General features: G+C 37.6%; 3 protein-coding genes across 5 annotated transcripts in view; 2 read left to right on the forward strand and 1 right to left on the reverse strand.

The window, feature by feature from the left end:
- Positions 1-443: 443 nt before the first annotated feature.
- Positions 444-11,578, reverse strand: LOC146478032 (uncharacterized). 2 transcript variants are annotated; one of them, XM_085112708.1, is made up of 11 exons: positions 11,165-11,578; positions 10,197-10,395; positions 7,265-7,423; positions 6,379-6,664; positions 5,491-5,670; positions 4,832-4,921; positions 4,213-4,302; positions 3,604-3,726; positions 2,596-2,727; positions 2,019-2,135; positions 444-1,384 (listed from the first exon to the last, which is right to left on the reverse strand). In XM_085112708.1, coding segments are annotated over exons 1-11 (1,497 nt in total). In that variant the 5' UTR covers positions 11,166-11,578; the 3' UTR covers positions 444-1,264. The 2 variants fall into 2 exon arrangements, with proteins under 2 accessions (XP_084968834.1, XP_084968835.1); XM_085112709.1 differs by lacking the exon at positions 11,165-11,578 and adding an exon at positions 8,982-9,089 and having other exon boundaries at positions 10,197-10,339.
- A 1,431-nt stretch (positions 11,579-13,009) lies between these two features.
- LOC146478033 (glucose-fructose oxidoreductase domain-containing protein 2-like) lies at positions 13,010-15,372 on the forward strand. Its single transcript, XM_085112554.1, has 2 exons — positions 13,010-14,061; positions 14,924-15,372. The coding sequence occupies exons 1-2, from the start codon at positions 13,041-13,043 to the stop codon at positions 15,133-15,135; spliced, it is 1,233 nt and encodes a 410-aa protein (XP_084968680.1). The 5' UTR covers positions 13,010-13,040; the 3' UTR covers positions 15,136-15,372.
- A 4,015-nt stretch (positions 15,373-19,387) lies between these two features.
- The window catches only part of LOC146478034 (5-oxoprolinase-like), a 37,679-nt gene continuing 33,002 nt past the window's right edge, over positions 19,388-24,064 (forward strand). Inside the window, exons 1-5 of one of the 2 annotated variants that reach the window (XM_085112725.1) lie at positions 19,388-19,740; positions 20,775-20,966; positions 21,853-21,984; positions 23,189-23,239; positions 23,689-23,744. In XM_085112725.1, the coding sequence (XP_084968851.1) occupies positions 19,558-19,740; positions 20,775-20,966; positions 21,853-21,984; positions 23,189-23,239; positions 23,689-23,744 (614 nt within the window). In that variant the 5' untranslated portion in view covers positions 19,388-19,557. The remainder of the gene's footprint in view (positions 19,741-20,774; positions 20,967-21,852; positions 21,985-23,188; positions 23,240-23,688; positions 23,745-24,064) is intronic. The other variant, XM_085112724.1, reaches the window with a different exon arrangement.

Consider the following 24,064-nt stretch of genomic DNA (forward strand, 5'->3'; position numbering starts at 1 on the left):
TATGGCTGCCACAACAGTCGACAAAAAACATCCCCTCTAGGGAAGAGCAGAATTTAATCCAGGTTTAATTAATAAATCAAATTATGATTTGACGTCACACAGGTAAGGATGAGAGGGTCCCCTCCCTCGTGATATACGCGCCAATAATGGATTTTCGTTGGGCCTCTTTTGTTGAAGACAATCAGAACAATACATCCCTTCTAGGACAGGGCAGAGTTTCATGAAGTTAATGTGCAGATTTGAAGCTACCATGAAAAAAAGATAGCGAGCCCAATTTTAGACACGGTCTGCCCTCGGGGCATCCCACGTAACAAGGATCTTCCGTACGAATAAAGCCGGCTGAGATCTCGTCAACCTGTCGTGGTGAACCTTCGGCATTCCGAACCTTTACGGAAAATGGACTTACACTACACGATGACAAAGCTTAAACCACAAAAGTGATATGCCTTTACAAAACAAGAAAAGTGAACTTTATTAACTTTTCTACGCGCATTGCAACACAGTAGTAACGTTTACAAATATCAAATGACAATCTTTCTTAAATAACGCTACGAAAAGGTGATAAAAGTTTATTTTATTGTATGCATATTATATAGTTTATTTTACCTCCATATAAAAATACCACGTCTTGAATATCTGTCCGCTACGAGAGGCGGTGCCGTGAGGCCAAAAGTCTAGAAATGGCCGTCGTTCGCGCTCTTTTTCGTGTCGCGTATTTCGACAGGCGGGCACCCCAAGCTCTACGAGTTTTTGCATTCGGTGTACGTACACAAGTTCAAGGCTAGCTCTAGCCTCTTATATATTATAATTAGTCCAACAGTGGAGAGTTGAAGAATGAATACGAACGGCACCAAGAAAAGAAAGGGAAGGAAGGAAAGAAATGGAAAGAAAAGAAATTTCACCTCTGTTTAGATAATATCATATTTCAACTTTTCAGTCAACATTTCATCGACTCGTGATCAAGTCTATTGTCTATTATTTATATCCAACGATACATCTTAAATCTTCATCATTAAAGTAGAAAACAATTTATCGTGCCGACAAAAAATAAATTATGTCGTTTTTGTAGCCTCTTGCAAACTTTTCTTTTTGCCATGGCTTTGTCTTTACTGGACGAATGAAACCTGGATGGCAATATTGAAAACAGCAACTAATTTGTTTTAGACGCATTTTTCAACGAGGATGCCTCAGTAATCAACAGATCAGTGCTTCTGCGTAAACCCATGTGGATGGCATTTCTCACAAAACTTCACCAACATAACACTTAAGAGCTCAACGGTTTTCTGGCATAAAATACGCCCCATGTTTGTTCACCACCTCGACATCTTGCAAGCTTGTTAGACCAGCTGCTCAGCATTGAGCCATAGTCTTCTTCCGAAAAATCCTAAATAAAGAAAGAGAAAAAGAAAGATTACTAGACTAGCAAAGTTTAGAAAAAACACAAGACTACTGAGGGGGCAGGGGAGGGGAAAGAAAGAAGACGGAACGCTTTTCCCCCATGTCTCCACTGCACTCTCTACCCCCACCCCTAAAGCAGGTTTGTAGTCTTCTCAGTGATCGGTACTCTGGTCAGTGATCAAACACTTCTATATGCTACGATATGAGATAAAGAGCAGATGCGTATAAATTGAGGACTGTATTACTCCCAACATTTAATACCCAAGTACTCAGAAATCCAAAACCAAACGCTACTCAATAAATTATTTATTTATTTATTTATTTATTTCAGTTGAATAATCTTAAACTCCATCCAAACTAATAAAACATGTTTAATTTTAAAACCCAGGTTTAACAAAATGAAAATTAGTAACAGAAAGCTGAACCTTTGACATATAAACTTTAACTAATGCTTTCAATTGTTCTGAATCTGTAGTCAACAAAAATCCGAAAGCAGCTTTATGGAGGAAACAATTTTAAACTGTGTTTAACTAAACAGCTTTTAAACATGTTTAAGCCTTGGTGTGAATGGGGCATATTATTCAACTTGTGTAAGTGAAAAAATGGTTAAAGTACACCACCTTAACAAACTCGTCTTTTGACTTCTCAAAATTCTTCAGTTCACTCTCGATAATCTGTCCAAACTGTGCTGTTCTCTCTTCAGCGGACACTGCCTCAAATCCAACTTCACGCAAGAGCTACAAACAGACGCCACAACATCAATTAACATTACTGGCAGGCAGGGGGGAGGGGAGGGGAGGGGAGGGGAGGAAAAGGGTAGTGCATATAGTCAGCAGTGCTACTTCTTTTTTAAACTGGGGGAAATGAGAAGTTAGAATGGGGAAAACTTTTCTCTGCTATTTTTCATAAATGCTTTTTTAAAAGGAGCCAAAGTCTTGTGATCATCAACTTACATAAATTCTATAATAGCTGAATAAAAAAATACCCCCCCCCCCAAACACACACACAGCCCAGTTGTAATCAGGCATGCTAACATACAGACAAGTAGAGTATTTGCACAATAGACTAGACGTTATTGGCAGTCAACTGCTTGTTTACAAACTGAAACAAGTAGTTCAGAATCAAAACCCAAACATGTAATCCCACAGTCCAGGAAGTGGACATTACTCTGGCTCAATAGTACTGTATTTTGCTCACCTTTCCATAGCTTTCAACATCGACCAAGTGATATTGCCTCTGTTCAAGGTACTTTTTAAATTGCTCCGAGTGTTCCACAGGACTACAGCAGTAATCTGTCACAAGCAACTGTCCACCAGGCTTCAGCCAGCTCTGTTTTTAAAGGAAAACCGTATGCACCCAAGTTAACTCTGACACTGTTCAAACCGTTGGTTTTAAAGGTTCTGTTGTAGTGATCATGCCGTTTGCACACTAGCTAGCCCTACTGGTGCACTAGGAGAGACTACCTTTTGATGCAGATAGCCAGGATGGAAATGAATTGCAATCCAATTGCTGATGAATTCTTACATTTTTGATATCTTAATAATATATGCGCTATATTTGTAAATACCTTCTATGTTACCGAACTATTGCTTTGTTTATTGTTTTTATTATTTATGATTTTGTATTTATTACAGTGCGACATGCCTTACCGTGGCCACCCAACAAACTTTTTTTTTTTTTACAAGTCAGCCATAAAATACAAAACGACATGTTTTCAATAATTCATTGTTGCGTCACTTGCCTGTTGAACTTTGCAAGGAGGTGTGACTGTTAATCAAATTCGTGTATCCTCATTGGCTAACTTGTAAAAAAAGTTTGTTGGGTGGCCACAGTAAGGCGCGTCGCACTGTAACATAGTTATTTGTTGTGATTATGGCAGGTCCACATTAGCAATTGCTGTCGTTTCTCTTACTTAACCTGTTTTATCAAAATGATAAAGTCATGTGTGTAGTTCTTCCCAAGCATATTGGCAAACTGCTAAAAACTCAAAATAAATATTTCACTGGTCTGCTTATAAAGGTACTTTGTTTAAAATTTGTACAGTCTTGATCAACACTTAGGAAAATCCACGTAACAATGCCCTTTAATTCACTTTACCAAAACATCATTTATTAGAAATGGATATTTCAGTTTCACCAAACGTACTTTGTCACAAAAAGTGCAACAAGAAAAATCAAGACTTTTAACTTCAACAGCAAAACCTACCAATATTTTCTTGAACAGAGCTTTTTTGTCTTTTATGTGAAGGAATGTCTCTCTGCTGTAAACGGCATCAAACCTTTCCGAGGGGAAGTCTCTTTTTGAGCAGTCGCTCACTTCAAACTGGACCTAAAAAGAAAAAGCAGTTTAAGAGTCACTGAGATTCAACCAGTTAATTGCTAACTAAGATGCACCTGAAAAGTCAATAATGTTCATACTATTCAAACAGAAAATACAATTTCGGTTGAATTTTTGTTTTGGACTCTACACTGCATGAAAGTAAAATTCTAAGCTTTCGACTCTGCTAGAGTCTTGTTCACAGTGATTTGGTCAGGTCACGCGACGTGTCACCTTACCAGCCTTGCAATTGTCCAGATCGCTGGAAGGTTGTATCTCCTCCTGTCTCTATTTAGGGTCCGCTTGTGGGTTCTGATGTAAATTGCTTCCTGAACTCCTCTCGTAAACCAGTCTGGTTCTCTGTCCTAAGTCCGAGTCTCGTCGACGTGGACATTGTGTTCTGGGTTGTCTTTGTTTATGTGTCAAGACAATAGAGACAGGGGGAGCTACAACCTTCCAGCCTACCATTAAATGACTCAGAAAACACAATGTACATACCAGGCTTGATTTGGAGCGTTCATACGCTTGAAGAGCAAAGTTGATCATGTTCGTCGAAAGGTCCATTCCAAGGACATGGACTTTGAATGTCTAAATAAAAAATTGATACTCCAGTTAATCTTATACTTTATTTGCTTTGCCACATCCACACCATACAAATCATAAAAAAATTCAATAAAAATGTGAACCTGTCTCGTTGTCAAATTTTTTATACTAAAAAATTTAGATTTCTATGCGATAGTTGATTCAGGCATGAATCACGTGACAGAAATTTTGAGCTCATAATCTATTTGTTAAGTAGACATTACAAGGAAAAGGTGAGGAAGCCCAAATGAAACAAGAAAGCTTCTGTTCGTCCTCAATGTCTTCCTTTCAGGGAAAACGTTACAAAGACAAACTTGCAGTGTCCCTTTCAAATTTAACACTTTTTCTTTGTTCTGAGTGACATCTTGAACAGATGCATGTAAGAATACTACAGCTTGTAACGTACAGTACAAGCGATAATTTATTGCTCTCATGTGCAAATTGCTATCACATATTGCACTGGGTTTGCATCAGAGCCAGGGCTGTATAATGTAGACCTGTATGTGCAATGCCAAGTTCAACAACATGCACTCACATTAGCCATGTAGAAAGCACTGCCTCCAATGCCACATCCCATATCCAACACTTCTTGATCTTTCTGAAGCTTAAGGCGGCCAACAAATTCCTGAAAAGGAAAAACAAACATCAGAATTGCTCAACTCAAGTTTTGCATGAGGCAGTCTACTGAGTAGGATTGACTTCTTTTTAAAATTTCCAGTTCCAAAAGGTTTTTATAGTTGTTTCAGAGGGGTCAGTGAGATCAGTCCTGCAAAACCAGACCCTGAAGTCAAACCAAAATAAGTAGCTAGCTTTTGATACACATTTTCACAATTCAGAATGCTGGCATTTTCAGACAAAATCGCTCAATAACCATTAAAATAAAAAAAATAATCAAATTTTATGTCATTAACAAGGGGAGTGCTTGCGCAATCTCCCGAGCCAGTGTCTCATGATCCTTAGATTTGTTTCATTTTCCTTACTTTTTGTTACAGTTCCAGTTTAATTGAATTAAACTAATTGAATAAAGAATTATTAATGGTTTGAGAAGCTACATCAAACACTCAAAAGAGTATCATCCTATTTTTTAAACACTTCAAACTTAGTTAAAAGGAAAAAAAAACTGAGTTGTGCCTTCTTTTATGAACCCACTTCTTGGTGCTCGGAAATCGGTACAAAGGAACACTTTTACAATACCTTCGTTGTTGCCATTCCTCCTGGACTGATAAATCCCTGACCAAACATTCTTTCGTACATCAGGATTCCAGACCTGTTGTACTGGTTGTTATCAAGGAATTCTTGCATGCTTCCCTTGGTACCATTCTTTAATGATACTTTTTTCCACAACCAAGAAAACTGGTGTTTGTTTTTCTTATGCTGCATTAAGAAACAACGTCAAATTTAATAAATTTAAAACAACATATTTTATTAGACAGACATTTAGGATTTCTGCCTTACCCTTAGGAACAACAAGCATCCCTGAGGTAAGTCTTATATGGGGGAGTTTGTTACTTTGCAGGGAGTTCCCTCTTTCCCGTGCACGGGGAACACAAACAATGAGCCCCCCCCCCCCCCCCCAAGAACCCCATACCCTCCAACGACTCACAAAAGACCATGAACAGGATTGAATGATACCATTTCAAATCAAATCAAATATCTTATATTATCAACTCCCCTCAGGGATTTTTAGAGATAGGTTTGAACACTGTGTGGGGGGACTTTGCCAGACTGCTTGTGGCTCAGTAATGATCAGTTATGAATGCCCCCTAATGTGAATAGGAATTTGAGATAGACACGAGGGATGGTCATTGTCAGCGGTTAGTTACATCCCCGGTGGTTTTTTTTATCCCACAAAGTCAGGTTAAGTGAAAGTACTGCGAGACAGGGCCAACGGTTTTTTTGTCCTTATCCAAGAAGACTAGAAATTCTAACCATCTACCAGAGCAGTGTCAGAGCACTTTTGGATGAGTAACATTAGAAATGGTGAGAGAAAAACGGTATATTTAACTTCTGCCATAGAGGTAGAACATTGAACAGTCTCTGGACATGTGCTCAAGAATTTCTTTCTCTATGCTTAGTGATTACCTTTGCATATGCCTCCACAGCTCGCTTGGTCACAACTTCAAATCTAGAAGTGACGTCATCAGATCCCTGCTCAGTTACAGCTGAGAAGAGATCCGTGTACATCTGAGGTGTTCTATAAACTGTTGGGTTATCAGAGTTTTTCATGTCTCCTGAGGAATGATAACAAGATTCACGGAAGAAGAGATGCCCGTCATCTTGTAACCACCTAAGCATATTTTGTGCCAGCTTCTGGAGTTCTTCATCTGACAGGTACATAAGAAGCCAGTTGGAGAAAATCACATCATAGCTGATTAAGGAGAAGAGAATAATGACAAAATGAATTACATGGTGCAAAATTAAAGGAGAATTAAGACTGCATGATCAAAAAAATACGTAAATTGCATTTTATCCTTCAGGGTTCATTTTTGTAAATGCAAAATTCAAGAATTTTCTCAACCATTATTTTCTTTTTCAAGATAAGGTTACGAGTCAAATCACACTCCTGGAACAGAAAGAATTTTAGCTAAGATGAAATTTAGATGAAAATTTATTCAACTCACTGACCAAGATATATTTAACTTAGAAAAATGAATTAAACAACTAATATAGCCTTGAGCAGAACTCTGGACTTTTCAAAAATTTTTTCCAGCCTTGATCTTTAGATTTCAACTTTACCATGCCAGGTCTGGGAAACTTGTTTGCAGAATCCATTCTTTTTCAACAATTCAAAACTCTGTACCAACGCTAATGACAAGAAACTCCACTCCACTGCGTCTCTTTTGTTGACACCATTGTTGCCGCTAGGCAAGCTCAATTTTTATCTAATTAACATCCCTACTAACAGTAAAGCAACACCTAAGCCTATCTTCACAGCTGTTAGAGTAATATTATTGCAGTAAATTCTCACCTTCCTGTGGGCAAATCAAGCTTTGTAACATCAGCACACTGAAAGTCAATGTTGTCAAACTTTGCTCCGTTGATCTCTCTGTTCTTGTCAGTAAACGACTGCATGAAATCCACAGCAGTGACATGGTTAGCTTCTTTTGCAATGTCTCCTGTAAATCTCCTGTTTAAAATAACAAAAGCAAGTCCATTTAGATTTATTATCACAAAATACTGCTGCTTGCATGGGACCTGTGTCTAGACGATATAAACCAACAGTTGAAATAAACATGTTTCATGTATTTACATTAGTTGAAATTACGCATGAACAATTTTTAAGTCTGTGACTTTCTTATAGTCAGATGCCTCATCTTGCAAATGCAAAAAATTGGTGAACTGCATTATCAAATGTAAAGCAAATTCCTGTCAACCATGAAACATAATTGGATTGATGCCGAAAATGATTATTTCTAGTCAAAATACATTACAACTTCACGCCGATTTAAGTGTGTCATTGAGAAATGGGTGACTCCGCTGGATTTTGTTGCCTGAAGGCTCTCTTTATTCCTTTGGGCATTCACTTCGGTGGCCGCGAAATTAGCTCGTTTTTACTCGGTTGAGAAAAGGTGAGAACTTTGCAGGAAGACCAAGATGCGAATTCAAAAGACAGGAACAATTGTCTAATTAAGCAGCCTTGAGCCGCGAAGTTGCGGGAGTTCTTTGTTCTTGCAGGACGGGAAGTTGTTTTTAAAACTCTCGATACTGGAGCGGCGCGTTGTGAGTCGATGTGTTCATGGTGACTCATTTCTCTAGCCTCCCCAGGGAGCTTCCACAGGCGAGCAGAAAACTCTAAAACAAAAGATAAAATATCTCACCTACTTCAAAGGCTTTGCGATCTTCGGAAACATGCTCTTTGGTCGGAAATTGTTCGACAAAAGAGAGAACAATAGCTTGAATATATGAATACTTAACGACCCCAAAATTTGGGGTACACACTTAAATCGGCGTGAAGTTGTAATGAGCGGAAAACCAAAAAGGAAGAATAACTAGCAAGATGGCAAAGGTCTTCTTGTTATTAAACTACAAAAGTTAACGTTACACTCAAATATTTAAATTAAACTGGTGCAAATTGAGTATATTAAAACTATGGCTTAGAGACGTGGTTTTGAAAATTAACTGCTCACAGTCGATTTATTTATGAACAAAAAGCGTGATAGACTTGGCACAGTACATCAGGGTTGTCAGTATGTGCTAGCAGCCAGCTTAATGGATAAGTACTTCCAATTTCTGTTAAACCACCTACTTTTCTAAGAAGTAGGGTTTTTGAAGGGATGGTGAACGATAACAGTGAGACAAGTGTATATATATCAAAAACACTGTTTGGCCTTTTAAAACTTAAAGTTCAAGATTTTGAAGACATAGAAGGGGTGCCTGAGAATATTCACACTAGGTAAACCTAGGTTACCTAGTGTGAATAGTACATCACGCAACAACCATTAAAATAGCCACTATTGTGGCATGGCAAAAATACCAGGCCTCTGGGATGGTTTCACAAAACCCAAGACTCAGCTGCAGGGTGTGCAGAGAACTGCACAAAAGAGGAGACTTCAAGACTTAAGAGTTCAATAAAATTTATAAGACCAGTTTGGTTTGAAAGACCATTCAATTTACCAAGCCTTCTGCAAATGGAAGCCTATAGCCAATGATATACTGACAACCCTGGTGCACCACGGGATATTTACCTGATGATACAAGTATTACTGCTATGGATTCCGAGGATCGGAGGGGTAGCCTCACTCACCAAAGGTGGTTTTCAAGAGGCTCCTCACACACAACGGAACTGACACACGCTAAATAATACAATATAAGGCAACAAGAGATAAGTTATGGTGATTATATGTTTATTATAATTATGACAAACATTAAGAATTATTATAATAAAAATTATTTACTATCACATAGTGTCATGATAATAAATTATACTATAGTAAATGTTCACAATTGGCTTGACCTCACTTTTAAGTCTGTGGTTTAGTAATTTTGTTTTCGACAGTATCCGAATAAAAGCTCTGGGTTAGTACCTTCTTGATGTTCTAAGTTTTGAGTCTATGGATAAAATCTGAATTAAGTGTGACAATAGTAAATTATAACACATTAAAATTATGTGAAAGCTTATATTGCACAATAGTAAAATTCTTGTGTGGCTGCTTATTAGCATACAATATTGCATTCTCATCCAGGCCATTGATCAATATTAATCACCTTAAAGGATTTTTTTAAAGAAATTAGTCCCAAAACATTCAATTGCAGACTGAACAAGTTTTTTGTTTAAAACAAACAAATCTCCAAGCATAGATGAATGATTTTTCATTAATAACATTACCGAGTTAACACTACTTCCTAAATTTGAAGAACGAAATATATCACAAAAAGCAAAGTTTCGCACTTAATCCCTCGAACAATTTTTTTTTCGGAGATTACTCCCCAAAAAGTGCAATTAGAGACTAAGCTTTTGTTTTATACCAACAAATGAATACTTTACATTTCCTAGTTGGATAAACAAGGGAGAGAGGGTTGTCAAAAGGAAGGTTGTGAAAAAGACTGAGAACTGCAGAGGAAGAGATTTTGAGGTGGTATTCCCCAGTCAGGGTCAAGGATGATGAAGATGAATACAGTCAAACCTCCTGTAAACCAACACCCTTGCGGTCAGAAAAAGTGTCCGTATCCGCTTATAGGAGGTTAAAAATGTAGTGTTGAGAACATGACGAAGTGTCTGCTTACGAGAGGTGTCCACCTGCAGGAGGTGTCCGTTAGCGGAGGTTCGACTGTTACTAGAATTTCCAGTGATCAGCGATGCATGTGTGGGGAGGGCAGGGATGTTTTCTGGAAATCCAGTGGCCAAATGAACATGGTTAGGGTTGCACATAAGTTAAAAAAGAAGGAAAATTTGTCATTACCCAATCCCAGCTCCAAGTTCCAAGACATTCTTTCCTTTAATACAAGGCAGCATTCCCATGACTTCTGGGTGCTCATGTTGTGTCAGATGCTCTGCTTTACTGTCCAACATCATTTCTTCAACACTTTGCGCCATGGAATGTTTGTTCCAGAATTCAGTCATCTGATCACGAGTCTGCTTTGTTTCTACAAGAGCTGCCACTGAAATTAAAACAAATTTCAGTTTCGATGTCAGATTACTTTCCAAGATCTTGTCACGGTAAATGATATCCCATACAATTCCTGACTAATTATTTTTATATTGTGTACATTGGTACTTCGTAAATAATATCGGGGTTTTATCGTTTTATGTCAGTAGCTCCCGTCATGTTCAGATCTTTTAGCTCATCTACATCTGCTCACTCCAATAACCCAAGGTACATCGCACCGCACTTTTATTTGGAAACCACGTACGCGTACGTACGTTAATTTTTTTTTTTCAACAAATCGCGTCCCTTTGTTGCGCACAACCCGGCCGGGACAAAGCATGGCTCTTTCTTGTACGTGTACATTTTAAAATTTTTTCTACATCAAATTCTCCATTCCTTCTACTCCTTTAGTTAAAAAATAACATTATTTATAAAGGTATATAATCTTACTTCCATATTTGCTGGCATCGCAGAGCAGATTTGGAAGGGTAAATATCTTCAGACTTGCGTAACTGGGATATGCTTATTTGATAAGGCGAAAATATCCACGTCAAAATAGAACTTTCTTTCAGCAGTACTCAGCTTAAAACTTTTTTTTCAATCACTTGGTTGCCCGAGAACAAAAGGTAAATAAAACGTAAAATTTACAGAAGATAGCTTCTTTAAATGTACAACCTCAATTCTATACAACGCGTAACGAATTGCGAATTATTTAAAACATCGCCAGGAGAAATTTTCCGGCCAGCGAGACAAACATTATTGGACAATATCAGCTTACTTACTTTTTTGAGAAAAATATCCGTTGATTTAAGGCCTTCTGTGTGTCTGTTGGTTCTGCGAGACCAGTAGCTGATGGAACCTCGATAATTATGCAGAAGCAACAAGCAAAACTCAGCTGAAATCCCAAATCACCTGAGTATCCGGTCGTCTTTTACTGCCCTCCAGTGTTTTCACGCGTACCACATTGCACGTGATCACTTCGCGCCTTCCGGCCACTGGCTTTGTGCCTTGGGAATTTGTCGGTTTTGTCACAAAACTTGGTATTTCGTAATGTAGTATATACTTTGGTAGATTGGCAAAGGAATAAAGAAAGAGTATTAAAATTCAAGGGATCGCTCATCGTAGAAATAGTTTTTAAACTGAATTAGTTAAGAAAAACGCGCACGCGTGAATTTTCCGCTCGCGGCCTCTTTCCCCTCGCGCGCGGACGTGTATTTTTCCCGGGTTTTTACCTCGTTCGAATTCTGTCGTAAACGAATGAAACTGCGCTGCAGACGGACTATAACCCCCCGTTATACCGTGGGTTTATAGTCCGTCTGCGGCGCAGGCTACAATAACATAACTACATAACTAAGCTTGCTGTTGTTTGCATGTTTTTGCTGGACTTTGAACTTGAACGATCTCGCCACATTTTGACCAAGATAGACTGCGAGTAGTGATCAGTAGTCTTATTTTTTTCCTCAGATCACGCGCCCAAAGCGACGTTAAAAATTATGTTAAAAAATTATGCAAGTTAGAAAAGTGGAAAACCTCTCAGAAACGTATATCCCGAGGTATAATTTAGCGTCTAATGGGAGTCGTGCTTGGTCTATCACTTTTTTAAACATGGCTTCAAAATTAAACTGTTTTTGCGAGACACATTTTTATGGAAATGCAGCATTTTCGGCAGGACTTTGGTACAGTTCCAAGGGTGATATTTCAAAATTTCACCCCGGGCGCATGCCCTTGGGCGATAAGTACCCTGCGATGGTTCGCAGGATCATAGTCCCCAGTAGTCTCCTTCGCAGCCGTTATTAGGGTCGTCACGCAACGCTCCTCCCCACTAACGGCTGCGAAGGAGACTAAGTCCCCAGGGTAGGCGATCGGAATTTCAAATGTTGTAATATGTAGGCCCTACCGCCTGGTCAGTAAGGTCAGGTGTGGGTGCGTGAAATGAAAAAAGCTGAAAATTGCTCTGTTACAACAAGTATTGAAACTGTATTATGGAGGACGAAAAAGCGAGCGGTGGTTCGGCTCCACCGGAACATGTAATGGTCTGTAATATATAAGCTGAATAAAAAATGGCTAGGGTTTGCTTTGAATTTTGTTTTCTTTTTGAATACCTTTTGTTTGCTGATGCGTGCATGCATTGCCTGATTTCATACCGTGGGGGTCTGGGTACGAGTCTGTGTATTATGGGTTATGGGACTCAACACCCACATAGCCGGAAAGAGCACATCGAACTTTACAACATCCTCAAGTTTGGTGTCAATCAAGCTAATATTAGGCGAGATACAGCCATTCAAAAACTTAAAAATTTACTAAGAAATGTATGGAACGCCGGACACACGTCCGGCGTTCCATACATTTCTTAGTAAAATTTGGAGTTTTTGAATGGCTGTATCTTTCCTAATATTAGCTTGATTAACACCAAACTTGGAAATGTTGTAAAGTGCGGTGTGCTCTTTCCGGCTATGTGGGTGTTGAGTCCCATAACCCAAAATACACAGACTCGTACCCAGACCCCCACGGTATGAAATCAGGCAATGACGTGACGTCACGACCAAAACCTCGCGGGGTAATGTCGCTGAGACCCTGGGAACGAGGACGGTTTAGAGGAATATGGCGCTGGGCGCTATGTAAATAGAGCGAGTAGTTCAACCAGCAAAAGGGATCAAAATGTTGCCTTCCGTCGGTGTAGTTGATACAGGAAATTCTTCTCGTATAATTTTGCCACTTTTGCGCACTGCTGGATTTACTGTTAGTGGCATTTGGGGCGCGTCACAACAGCAAGCTCGAGAAATGGCTGAAGAGTACAAGGTTCCGTTTTATACGTGTAAAATAGACGAGCTTCTCCTTCGAGAGGACGTGGATTTAGTGTGCGTGTTATGCCCGCCTCATGTACGCGCTGAGGTGGCAGTGAAAGCTCTTTCCATTGGCAAACATGTTTTATGCGATTCCCCTGCTGGTCTGAGCCGAGAAGAAGCAGTTAGGATGGTGAACGCTGCTCAGTACTATCCCAAGCTTCTCTCCTTGATTAGACACGAACTCAGATTTCTCCCAGCCTTCATGAAAATGAAGCAATATTTAGAGGAGGAATTTTGTGGGGAGCCTCTTATCTGCGAGTGCAAGATTGAAATGGGTTCGTTGCTAGGAAACTGCTACAACTGGATGTGTGACCAGGCTATGGGCGGTGGTTTATTGACCAATGTTGGTGCACATATTATCGACATCATCTCTTTCTTGACCAATCAGAGAGCAGTTGAAGTGCATGGCACTTTAAAAACTTTCGTCACCCAAAGAGATAGCATCTCAAGCTTTCGTCACATTTCCAGCGATGATTACACTGCATTTCAGATGAAGATGACAGGAGGTGTCTTTGCAACTGTCACCCTAAACTCGCACATACCGGGGCGATATTCTCAAACACTTACTATATACGGCACCAAAGGTCAACTTATTGCCAGAAATGGTAACTTGTATGGAATGAAGAACGGTGGGAAGGAAGAACTTATTTATGGTGACATAGCTCGCATTCCAGGGTTATATAATGTGGAAAAACTTCCACCCAGCATTTTTCTAACAGGTCTTGAAACATGGGTGTCAGAAATTAAACGGGCATTTGAAGAGTCCATCAATAAAGCTGATCGCAGGATTGCCGACTTGCAAACTATTTCTAGTGCGGCGTCTTTTGAGGATGGTTAGTATGATGTTGTTTGCTTTTTTGTGAAAACATATAACTTTGAAAGTTATGGTGGCCATCGTCATTATCTTCAAGAACTAGTACTTGTCACTGAAAGAGCAATGCTTGTTTACATACATACATACACAATCTTTATTTAAACACGATGGTTTTCACAACTGTAAGCTTGTGGGGTTGTATGTTTATGCCTAAACTAACCTAATCTAGTTACGTCACTTTAGAATATTTCAGATATAGCAAATACAATGGTTTTAAAATAGTAGACAAAATGCGGTTGTCTGTAACGTGTGGTTGATGCAGACGTACAGTCAAACTTAAAATCTTTAAAATAGTTCTCTTGTTGTTCTTGGCCCACTCTTTCCAATCGTAGAACTTTTTTGTCTTTATTCGAGTGTTATAAGTTAGTTTTTGGCTACTATCACTTAAAATGTGAGGATTTTTTTTTAACTTGCTACCTCTAAGTCTGCAAGAGTGAACCGTTCCTATAATCTTTTTTATCAAATGAAACCTGCAAGACTGAAGTGTTATAAACATTCTTCTTTCATTAGGATGTTTAAGCTCTGGAACAACCTTCCTAAAAACACAGTTCAAAACTGGTAGTTTTCATTTGAAAGCCAAGCTCAAACTGTACCTCAATGCTTAATTTATGACTTTTATCATTATTATTCTTAATATTTTCTTCATTGTCCCAAGCCATGGTCCATATTTTGTTGTTTAACTTCAAGAATTTGCCTATTACCTTTAACAAAAAACTTACTATAACAAGAAATAAGAAGATAATAATTTGGTTAGTTGTGAAGTGGGCAGTTCTCATTTTTTGTTCAGAAACTAACCCTGTGATGTATGTACTTTCTTACAGGCCTGCACACCCGCTCTGTCCTTGATGCAATTATTGAGTCCAGCAGAATGGGCTCATGGGCACGAGTGGATTTTGTTAGCAACAGTGTAGATTCTGACAAATTAAGTGTAGGCTCAGAGGAGATGATACAGATCAATAATGAACAACAGAAAGAGAATCCTGATGAAAAAGAACGCCCTTCGCCTGTCATGCGAAGGATGTTGACTCAGTAACATTAGTGGACTATTGGAGCAAAGTCTCTTAGCATTGCTGCATGCCATACCATTGCCACTCAGCAAAAGTTGTCATTTGTAACAGCCTGGTTTTCATTGGCTTCTTTTCAAATGTTGTTAGTTGATTGCTACAGGAATTCAACTATAACTTAAATTTTGTTTATCATTTTTTTTAAAGTGTACATAAATTTATTCCTAATAAAGAAAGAAAGAAAGAAAGAAAGAAAGAAAGAAAGAAAGAAAGAAAGAAAGAAAGAAAGAAAGAAAGAAAGAAAGAAAGAAAGAAAGAAAGAAAGAAAGAAAGAAAGAAAGAAAGAAAGAAAGAAAGAAAGAAAGAAAGAAAGAAAGAAAGAAAGAAAGAAAGAAAGAAAGAAAGAAAGAAAGAAAGAAAGAAAGAAAGAAAGAAAGAAAGAAAGAAAGAAAGAAAGAAAGAAAGAAAGAAAGAAAGAAAGAAAGAAAGAAAGAAAGAAAGAAAGAAAGAAAGAAAGAAAGAAAGAAAGAAAGAAAGAAAGAAAGAAAGAAAGAAAGAAAGAAAGAAAGAAAGAAAGAAAGAAAGAAAGAAAGAAAGAAAGAAAGAAAGAAAGAAAGAAAGACAGATACAAAGAAAATTTTACCCTTTGATAAGTTAAATTGCAAGTTAATAGACCATAAATGTTAATTTGTGATTAATTCCTCGAGGCAGGCAGGTAGAAAGGAACCCAAATAAAAAGGAAGAAAGACAAATACAAAGAAAATTTGTCTTTTTGGTAACTTAAATTACATGTAACTAGAACATAAATATTAATTTGTGATAAAGAAAAGTTCAGGTCAGGAAAATGAAAGTGAAGATACAAAAGGTTCATTGTGTCTAGATAAGCTGTATGTCTGTATTTTTCAAGCTATAATTTTTTTTGACATTTGTGTCTACCACAATTCCTGAAGTACATTTTGATTGGCCATTTGATTTAGAGAAAGTTATACCAGTAGTTTTCGAAACGCTATATAAGCTACTGACATGTGGAAATTCTACAGTACACACAACACTTAGGTCCTTTTATGCATCATTGTCTTTCATTGGTCTTTCATTAGTAAAGTAGCATTAAATGGAAAATTTTGTCTTACAGTAGTGCTTTGCAAGGGAAGTTATAGAAGGGCTGTTGACATTGTGTTAAATTAAAGAGTTGTTGTTAAAGGCTATAAAGAAACCACCTTCAAATGGAAGCTGGTCGTAGGCAAGAGAGAGTCTGTGGCTATGCCTGTTGTCTTAATATTATCCGATTTTCAAATGCTGATGAGCCAGCCATCTGCCAGTCATTGCCAGCTGTAGCATGTGGTTGTAAGCACCATGCTATTTGATTTATTGTTATGTTTTTGTGGTGTAGTTTTCAAAACCAGCCTGCCTCGCCTGCCTATACGATACCCAGATCATCATCATCTTCTGTTGTCTCCTGGTCAGGTGGAGAGTTGGAGTGTGTGCTCTCTTCTTCCAGGCTCTTCTTCCGTCTGCTGTTACACTGCCATGATACGCAAATACCTTTGCACACCAACAGGTCATTGTTACAGAAAATTGACGGAAGCCAATGTACTTTAGATTGCAGGGTTACAAGTATCGTACTGCACTAGCTTGTTAGGTAGCTTTGGTTGGGTGCACACAGTCAAAATTGAACAATAATAAACTGTGAAAATATTTTGTGACAACCATCAAAAGGAGTGAGGAAGAACTTATTTTATCAAAAGTTCTACATCATTTTACCACTAGGTCAGATAGGGAAGTTTTAGGAGACCATTGAACAGTAGAATCCTGCATTACACTGAAGGATCCTGCTTTGACCAGTCGGACCAGTTTTCCACTTCGCAGAGGAGGTGAATCACATGCCAAAAAACGAACCAAAATAAATTCGTAATAATTTCTATGGTTTCACAAATAATAAAGGCCTAAACAACATGGATGTTTCAGTCAGTTACTACAAGTCTAGCATTCTCTTTGTTAGTTTAATTTAGCTCCTCATTTCGGAGAGGAAACACTTGTTTTGACACGTGTAGCTGAACATGGGGAAAAATGTCCATTTTGTCCACAAAAACATTGATATCATATCAATGTTTTTGTGGCACAGGGTCCACAATATTTTGGAAACATTTTCAAGGCCAAGTCATCATGCACAATTTGCCAGTTTGTCAGTGATTGACTAGCAGCCCTTTTAACTTCAAGTTGAATTGTGTGGTTCGTGCTTCGTTGTACCACAAGGGTTGTCCCCAATCTGTCTTCTCGAGGGGACTGTCCGGAGGGTCAGTACTTCTTCATGTAGTCCAGAGAGTTAATCCAGAGAGTAGTCACCTACGCGCACGCAGCTGCTGTAAGGGTGGTCACGCAACGCTCTTCCCCACAGCCCCATGGCGTGACAACCCTAATAAGGAGACTCTTGTCCAGAGAGCTTTTTTTTTCAGGTGAATACACACATGACAGGCTAATCAGATGTTTGTTACAATTTCCTCTTTGGAAAATTCAGAAGATATAAATGCATGAATGCGTGAATTACCCATGTTCTTATGTTTTGGTGTGTAGAATTGCCGTGTACTTTTACGAGTTTGTGCTGTATTGCAATAGTACACACCAACTAGACCTTTTAGAAATTTGTTATCCAACTCGACCACTTATGCTAAGGAGTAAAAAAAATGGGAAAAATGGAAAAAGTGTGAGAATGCTTTCATTAGAAAACCAACTGTAATTGCTCGGCACAATATGATTTGTACTTATTTCACTCATTATTCGAACAGTATTACCGGTAAGAAGAGGTCGTAATGAACTAACTTCAATATGGCTATTGCCTGTCTAAAGTATTTGATAAAGAGTATTCACGATTTAAAATTCACTTTGTTTAGTCTCATTCCTGCCAAATCATGGCTCCAGTTTCGGGAATAAGGAGTGGGGGTGGGGGGGGGGGGGGGGGAAGCCTGATATTCATTATAATGGACTATACGAGGAGGCTCCGCCCAAAAGGGGTATCTTTTTCAGGCTGGAGCTGGGAGGTATAAAAGGGTAGGGATTTCGCGGGGAAGGGAACATAACATAACATAACATAACATAACATTTTATTCAGGAGGCTACAACACAATACAAAAAAACATCCTGAAAAGGGAAATCGTGAGGTTAACCCTGTACAAAGCAATTTCCCTAACTAAAAACTTGCAAAATATTTTAAAATTTCTAGAACTAGATAAAATTCAATGGCTACTGATTCAATAAATATTCAAATAAATTTTAAGGGAAAACTCTCCTTTAGGTAATTAAAGTGGCCTTTCAAAATATCTCGAACAGACCAACCAAACAGGGGAAGGGTTTGGACCTCGGGTCGCCACCTCCCCGTATAAAACTTTCTTGAGCAACCCCCCCTCCCCCTCCCTCAACCCATTGGCCTCTCTCCCATCCGGGGCTCCAGTCCAAGTAAATTTTTTCAGATTTGAAGTAGATCGAGTTTTATAGCTGTGTCCTCGGCAAAAGACTATCTAAACATGTATTAAAGGCACAGCTTGGTGAAAGATGTCATACATCAATGCACAAACTCTTTCAAAATAGGCAAAGAAAGGATTTTGATTCAGAAGAGAAGACAGTTGCATGCATGGTCTTGGTTTAGTAATTTTGTCGGACCAATAATTTTGTTTGTATACGTTTTAGCACTACAGATGCAAATCCTTTTCCAAAAATTAAAGAAAGTGACTGAACATGGCTAATTCTCACAAGAAATTGTGTGGAAAAGTGAATTATATTACATGTACTTGCAAGTCACAGTAGCGGGGAGCTGAGGTGGAAGCGAAGAATATAAATTCAGTTGTTTGACCCTATTTAGACCTATTTATTGGTTGTAAGAAAAACAACGTCAATTGTTTGCCAATAAGCTCCTGTTATTGACCACTGATCATGAGATCACAGTTAAATCACGAGTTCTTGAGGTTTTTGTTTGTTGTTCTGTAGGAAGAGTTTTATTTATAGAAAACGTATTAATTACAGCAAATCTGTTTGAAGCCGTCTGCAGCACTTTCGATTTTCACACTTGCCTATTTTGCTACTATCCTGTTGGTATCCATTTTCTTTTTGCAAATTAAAGTCAAGTGAATGAAATTTTCCAAAAACTGTTTGCTTCTTTTGTCTGCATGTTATCCGTAAACAATTTTCCCGCGAAAAATTGCGTGAACTCGTGGATGTCACGCGCCCCCGCGATTGACGTCCGATATTCTGGCGCGCACTGGCCAGATATGACGTAAGGTCACGCGACCCGTGCCTCGGACATATAAAGAATGCGGCACGGGCAAATGTCCACAGCTGTTGAATTTTGCAGTTGAAAAAAACTAAACCATGTTGTTGAGATGATTTTGTGAATACAGAAACTTTCCTCATTTTACTCTGCTTCGAAAGTCACAAACCTGCCGAAGAACTGAATTGTCAAGATGTCTGAACAAAAAGAATCCCAGTGTACTAAGAAGTTCAGGTTTGCAATTGATCGAGGCGGGACTTTCACGGATGTTTATTCAGAATGTCCAAACGGAGAAGTAAAAGTGATGAAGCTACTGTCTGTAGATCCTGCATATCCTGATGCTCCAAGAGAAGGAATAAGAAGGATTCTTGAACGGGTAAACCGAGCTAATGTTAGTTGTAAAAAGTAAGCTTAATGTGTATCCCGCGCTCGGGACAGACTGATGTACCGTCAGATGATGGTTCCCAAAAATTAATCGATAAGACTTGAATCAGAATATTTTGGATTAGTGGAACGTTTGTATTGCTATTAATTTAGACCAATTTAATGTCATTGAAACGTTCATAAACAGAGGCAAACCCTGCGACCGGTTTTCAGTTTAGTCCGAGGGGAGCTGGGTGGAGCCTTAGCTTATTAGTGACCCGTACCTCGAAGGACCACAAGCCAATGTCATTTCCAAGCCAGCTCTAGTTATTAGAAGCGTATGTGAAATCCTGTTAATAAAATTGTTCTGTGGAATAAAAGTTCTTGTATGGGCCAAGTTTTGTCAAGGTCTCTCTGAAAAGCTTCAGAAGCTCGAAAATTGCAGAGTCTATATTTCAATGTTATGACTACAATGTCAGTAAATTGTTCCAGGCATTGGGGTGGGGTAAACTCCACCATCAAGATTAGAATTAAGATGTATAAAATGGCTTCAGAATACCTGAGATTAATCAATCAATTGGTCAGTCAATCTATCAACAATTTTATTACAGTGTCTAAACAACTAGCGAACCATTAGGCTGGTAATCAGAGACAATATGACAAAAATAATGATGATAATAATAATCAACAAAAGAATGATGATGATGATGATGATGATGATGACAATGATGGTAATTTAGAAATTTATGCAGTATACAATGCAATATGGATTTGACCTAATTTGTGTTTTGTACCCTCGCCCATTTTTATTGATAAGGAATTGCTGATAACAAACTTGCTCTTCCAAACTATCCACTCTTGTTATTTAAGAAAACGTTTCTCTCAGTGGAGCCAAGATGCCCAGGCTTGCATTTCCAACACTCCAAATTCTGGGCCTATACATTTTGAGAGGCCAAACGTTTCTTTCCTTCCTCTTACAATTAAGTTTGTGGACCATGCTTATCATAGCCTGTGTATGATATATTAATCATGTGTAATAAATTTCAGGTGACTGGAGTCAAGATGCCAGCAGATGAACCAATCGATCCTCAGTACATTGAGTGGATCAGGATGGGTACTACTGTGGCCACCAACGCTCTGTTGGAACGGAAGGGAGAGAGAATGGCACTAGTTATCACAGAAGGATTCCATGATCTGCTTCACATTGGCAACCAGACAAGACCCAACATATTTGATTTGGTTTGTGGGATATAGAGGAATATATTTAAATCTATGATCTTGCAGCATTGAATTTATCCGGAGTGACTATGTAATAGCCGTGGGACTGCATTTTAGGGCTGGTTCACACTGGCGACAAAATCAGAAGTGGAAGGAACCTTCAGTTCCAGTGTGAATACAAAAACGGAGATGTGAGTTTGAGTGAGTGAGTTCGATCAAACCAGAATCGCAAGGATCAAAACGGTTTCTTTTTCTTCTGATTCTGCTTCTGATTGGAATTGGAAGTGCATAAGCACAAGCATCAACCAAATACACAGCCCATTTCCAATCCCTTTACATAAGATTTGGAACGGGAAATGAGCGGCTTGCTGCCATTTTGAACTAAGAGAGGCTTCCGTTTCTTAGGTCAGTTTATTCTTCTGTTTCTGACTCTGATTCTGATTCTGCTTCCACCGTTCTGTCGCTAGTGTGAACCATGTTTTAGGAAGCTCTTCCAGGGGTTTCTTTAATATTTTGAACAGGCAGGTAAAAGGTACAGCGTAAGTGAACCTTAGTAGGCAGGATTATAGTTAACTTGGATATATTCTTTTGTGGAAAAAGTTGGTGGGCAAAGTCGTGTTCACAGACAGTCAATTTGCCTAAATGAACTTATCAGGTGTTGTTCAAAACAATGCCGATATTATGCCTGTGTATTTGAACAATATTTAATAGTTAAATTTAATTATTTGAATTAAATTACCTTCTGGAAACATCTTTCCTTAAGAGAAAAATAGCGTCTAATTGTGTGGTGTTTTTATTTACATTCCTTTGAATGTTGCAAAAAATTCATACTAATTACTATGCTGAGGGCAGATAATTAACATCTTTAAGTTTTCTAACTTGGTGTGTTTTGTTTTTGTTTAATTAGAAAGTAATATGCCCAGAAGTGTTACATGAAGATGTCATAGTCGTCAAAGGAAGACTGATTTTGGTTCAAGAAAACAGTGAGATCCAAAGACCTAAAAATTTTAAGATTGTGACTGGAAGCACTGGGGAAAAGGTATGACTATAGATAAACTAAATAATTATTATTAATATTAATTGAATAGAGGAAGGGTCCTCACCGTTGTTTCAGTAACTTATTTGTAAGCAGCTGCAAAAAGAAACCTGAAAATAATTCAGGCTTGAATGGACATGGGTGTCACTCTAGATTTAATATTTGGTTGAAAATTATAATAAATTAGGATTCATTCTTATTGTTGAAAAACTAACATTGTGTGGGATTTTTGGACGTTATCATTATAATAGTCAATGGCTGCACAAACTCTTGGTTACAACACTATGTCAAAGGAATCAATCAGCTTCATTTATTTATTTTGAGTGATGTCATCGATGTCACTTTTGGTGATTGTTGCTTTCAAAGTTACCATTATTAGGTATTTATGATAAAAAACATTGTTTATACACATGGAAGACAAAGATTAGAGTCTACTTAGAACACACAATCATGCGCATTATCTGAAATGGCTACCAATTGAAAGTAATTATTAAAACTAATAAATAAATAAATAAACTGTTTCTATGGGGCTGTAGAAGAACCCAGATTCGACCCAAAATCCAAGGATTTCAAAGTAAAATAGTCATAAAATATGAAACCGAAAGAAAGATCAATAACACAAAATTCTTTAAGAAAAAGTGGGTACTATCCCCAGTTTAATGTGAAGAATTACATTACACATAAACTTTTGTGTGGTATTTTCATTCATAAGTGCAACTGTAACCTATTGTAAGTCTCTTTTTTTTTCTTACTTCGTTAGTAACAACTTTTAATTTAATTTTAATATTGCAACTATTGTGTAACTGTATATTGTAAGTGTTAGTAGAAGTATTTAAGTATTGTTTCTATTATGATAGTATTAGTAGTAAATTTGAGTGAATTGTAATTCGTTGTAAGTCTAAAAAATAGTCATACCTTGTCAGTAGAAGAATTTAATTTAATATTGTAACTATTATTATTATTATTATTATTATTACTTTTTTGTAATTTAAGTTAGTATCTTAAGTTGGTATGGTTAGTATTGTAAGTAAAGTTTAGTATTCTATAGTTAATAAAAAAAAAATATATATATATATATATAAAAAAATTTTCTTCTGGTTTGACTGATATTAAGTTATTACAATCAATAATTTGGAAAATTCAGATTTCATGTTTAATAATAATAAATTGTTTATAAATAATTATTATAATTATTATTTCATTTTAGCTTGAAGAGTGGGAACCTTTGGACAAGGAGCAGCTAAGAAAAGATCTCCAGGTATCGACAGCTCATCAATTTCATTTTATCCTGTGGTATAATTCACATGTAAGGAATATAAAGGAGGCGCTAGTGGCAGCAGAATGCTGAAAGCAACTTAAGCCTCTCCCTCCATAGTAATTAGGTTCGTTTAGGGTAATTAAACTGGCCAGAGCTTGTTGCCTACCCCGGTCATGTTCGGTGACAACTTTTTTCTTCAGGAAGGGCTTTCAGGTTCATCATATTCTATAGTAGGGAGATGATTTTTTTTTCACCCAGTTCTTTTTCAGTTTTTTATTGAGATGAATTTGATTGTTGGTTGTTGACTTCTGCTAGGAATTACTGATAATTTATTGTCAGTGATAGCAATTTGTGTCTGAGTCCTTGCTATTAAATAAAGCAAGTACTCAAACACAAATAATGCTGAAAAATAAAATTCAATAATTTAATTCTCAATTATCATTTTACAGCGAGTCCTTGACAAAGGAATCAAAAGTTTGGCCGTTGTGTTGATGCATTCATACATGTAGGTGTACAACATATATTTGATACAAATAATTAAAATTTTAATATTACTGTCAATAATAAAATAATTTGATTAACAATTGTCTGTTATCAATATTTATCAAAGCTGGTGCTGACATTCAAACATAATTTTTATTATTACTAGTAACTGTATTTATAATATATTTCAAGGTATTAAAAAATATTATTATTATTAATATTAAATGTATTTATTATGCAGCTCTTTTCAACCACAATGCAATATGTCCGCAACAGATAATAATCCAATCAATCTATACAGACATCTCTGTATAATGAAAAGTTCGCTTGTTCTCATAGAGA

Source organism: Pavona decussata, unplaced genomic scaffold, assembly GCF_977016875.1.
Source record: "Pavona decussata unplaced genomic scaffold, jaPavDecu1.1 SCAFFOLD_67, whole genome shotgun sequence".
NCBI classification, from domain to species: domain Eukaryota; kingdom Metazoa; phylum Cnidaria; class Anthozoa; order Scleractinia; family Agariciidae; genus Pavona; species Pavona decussata.

What these genes read in the sequence shown, in the direction of transcription:
- LOC146478032 (XM_085112708.1), bottom strand. An exon ending in CTTGATTTGCCCACAGGAAG is followed by an intron (nt 6,665 to 7,264) that starts GTGAGAATTTAC and finishes CTCCTTAATCAG; the next exon opens with CTATGATGTGATTTTCTCCA. An exon ending in CTGTGGAGGCATATGCAAAG is followed by an intron (nt 5,671 to 6,378) that starts GTAATCACTAAG and finishes TTCTTAATGCAG; the next exon opens with CATAAGAAAAACAAACACCA.
- LOC146478033 (XM_085112554.1), top strand. Translation starts at nt 13,041, where the DNA reads ATGTTGCCTTCCGTCGGTGTAGTTGATACAGGAAATTCTTCTCGTATA. An exon ending in TGCGGCGTCTTTTGAGGATG is followed by an intron (nt 14,062 to 14,923) that starts GTTAGTATGATG and finishes ACTTTCTTACAG; the next exon opens with GCCTGCACACCCGCTCTGTC.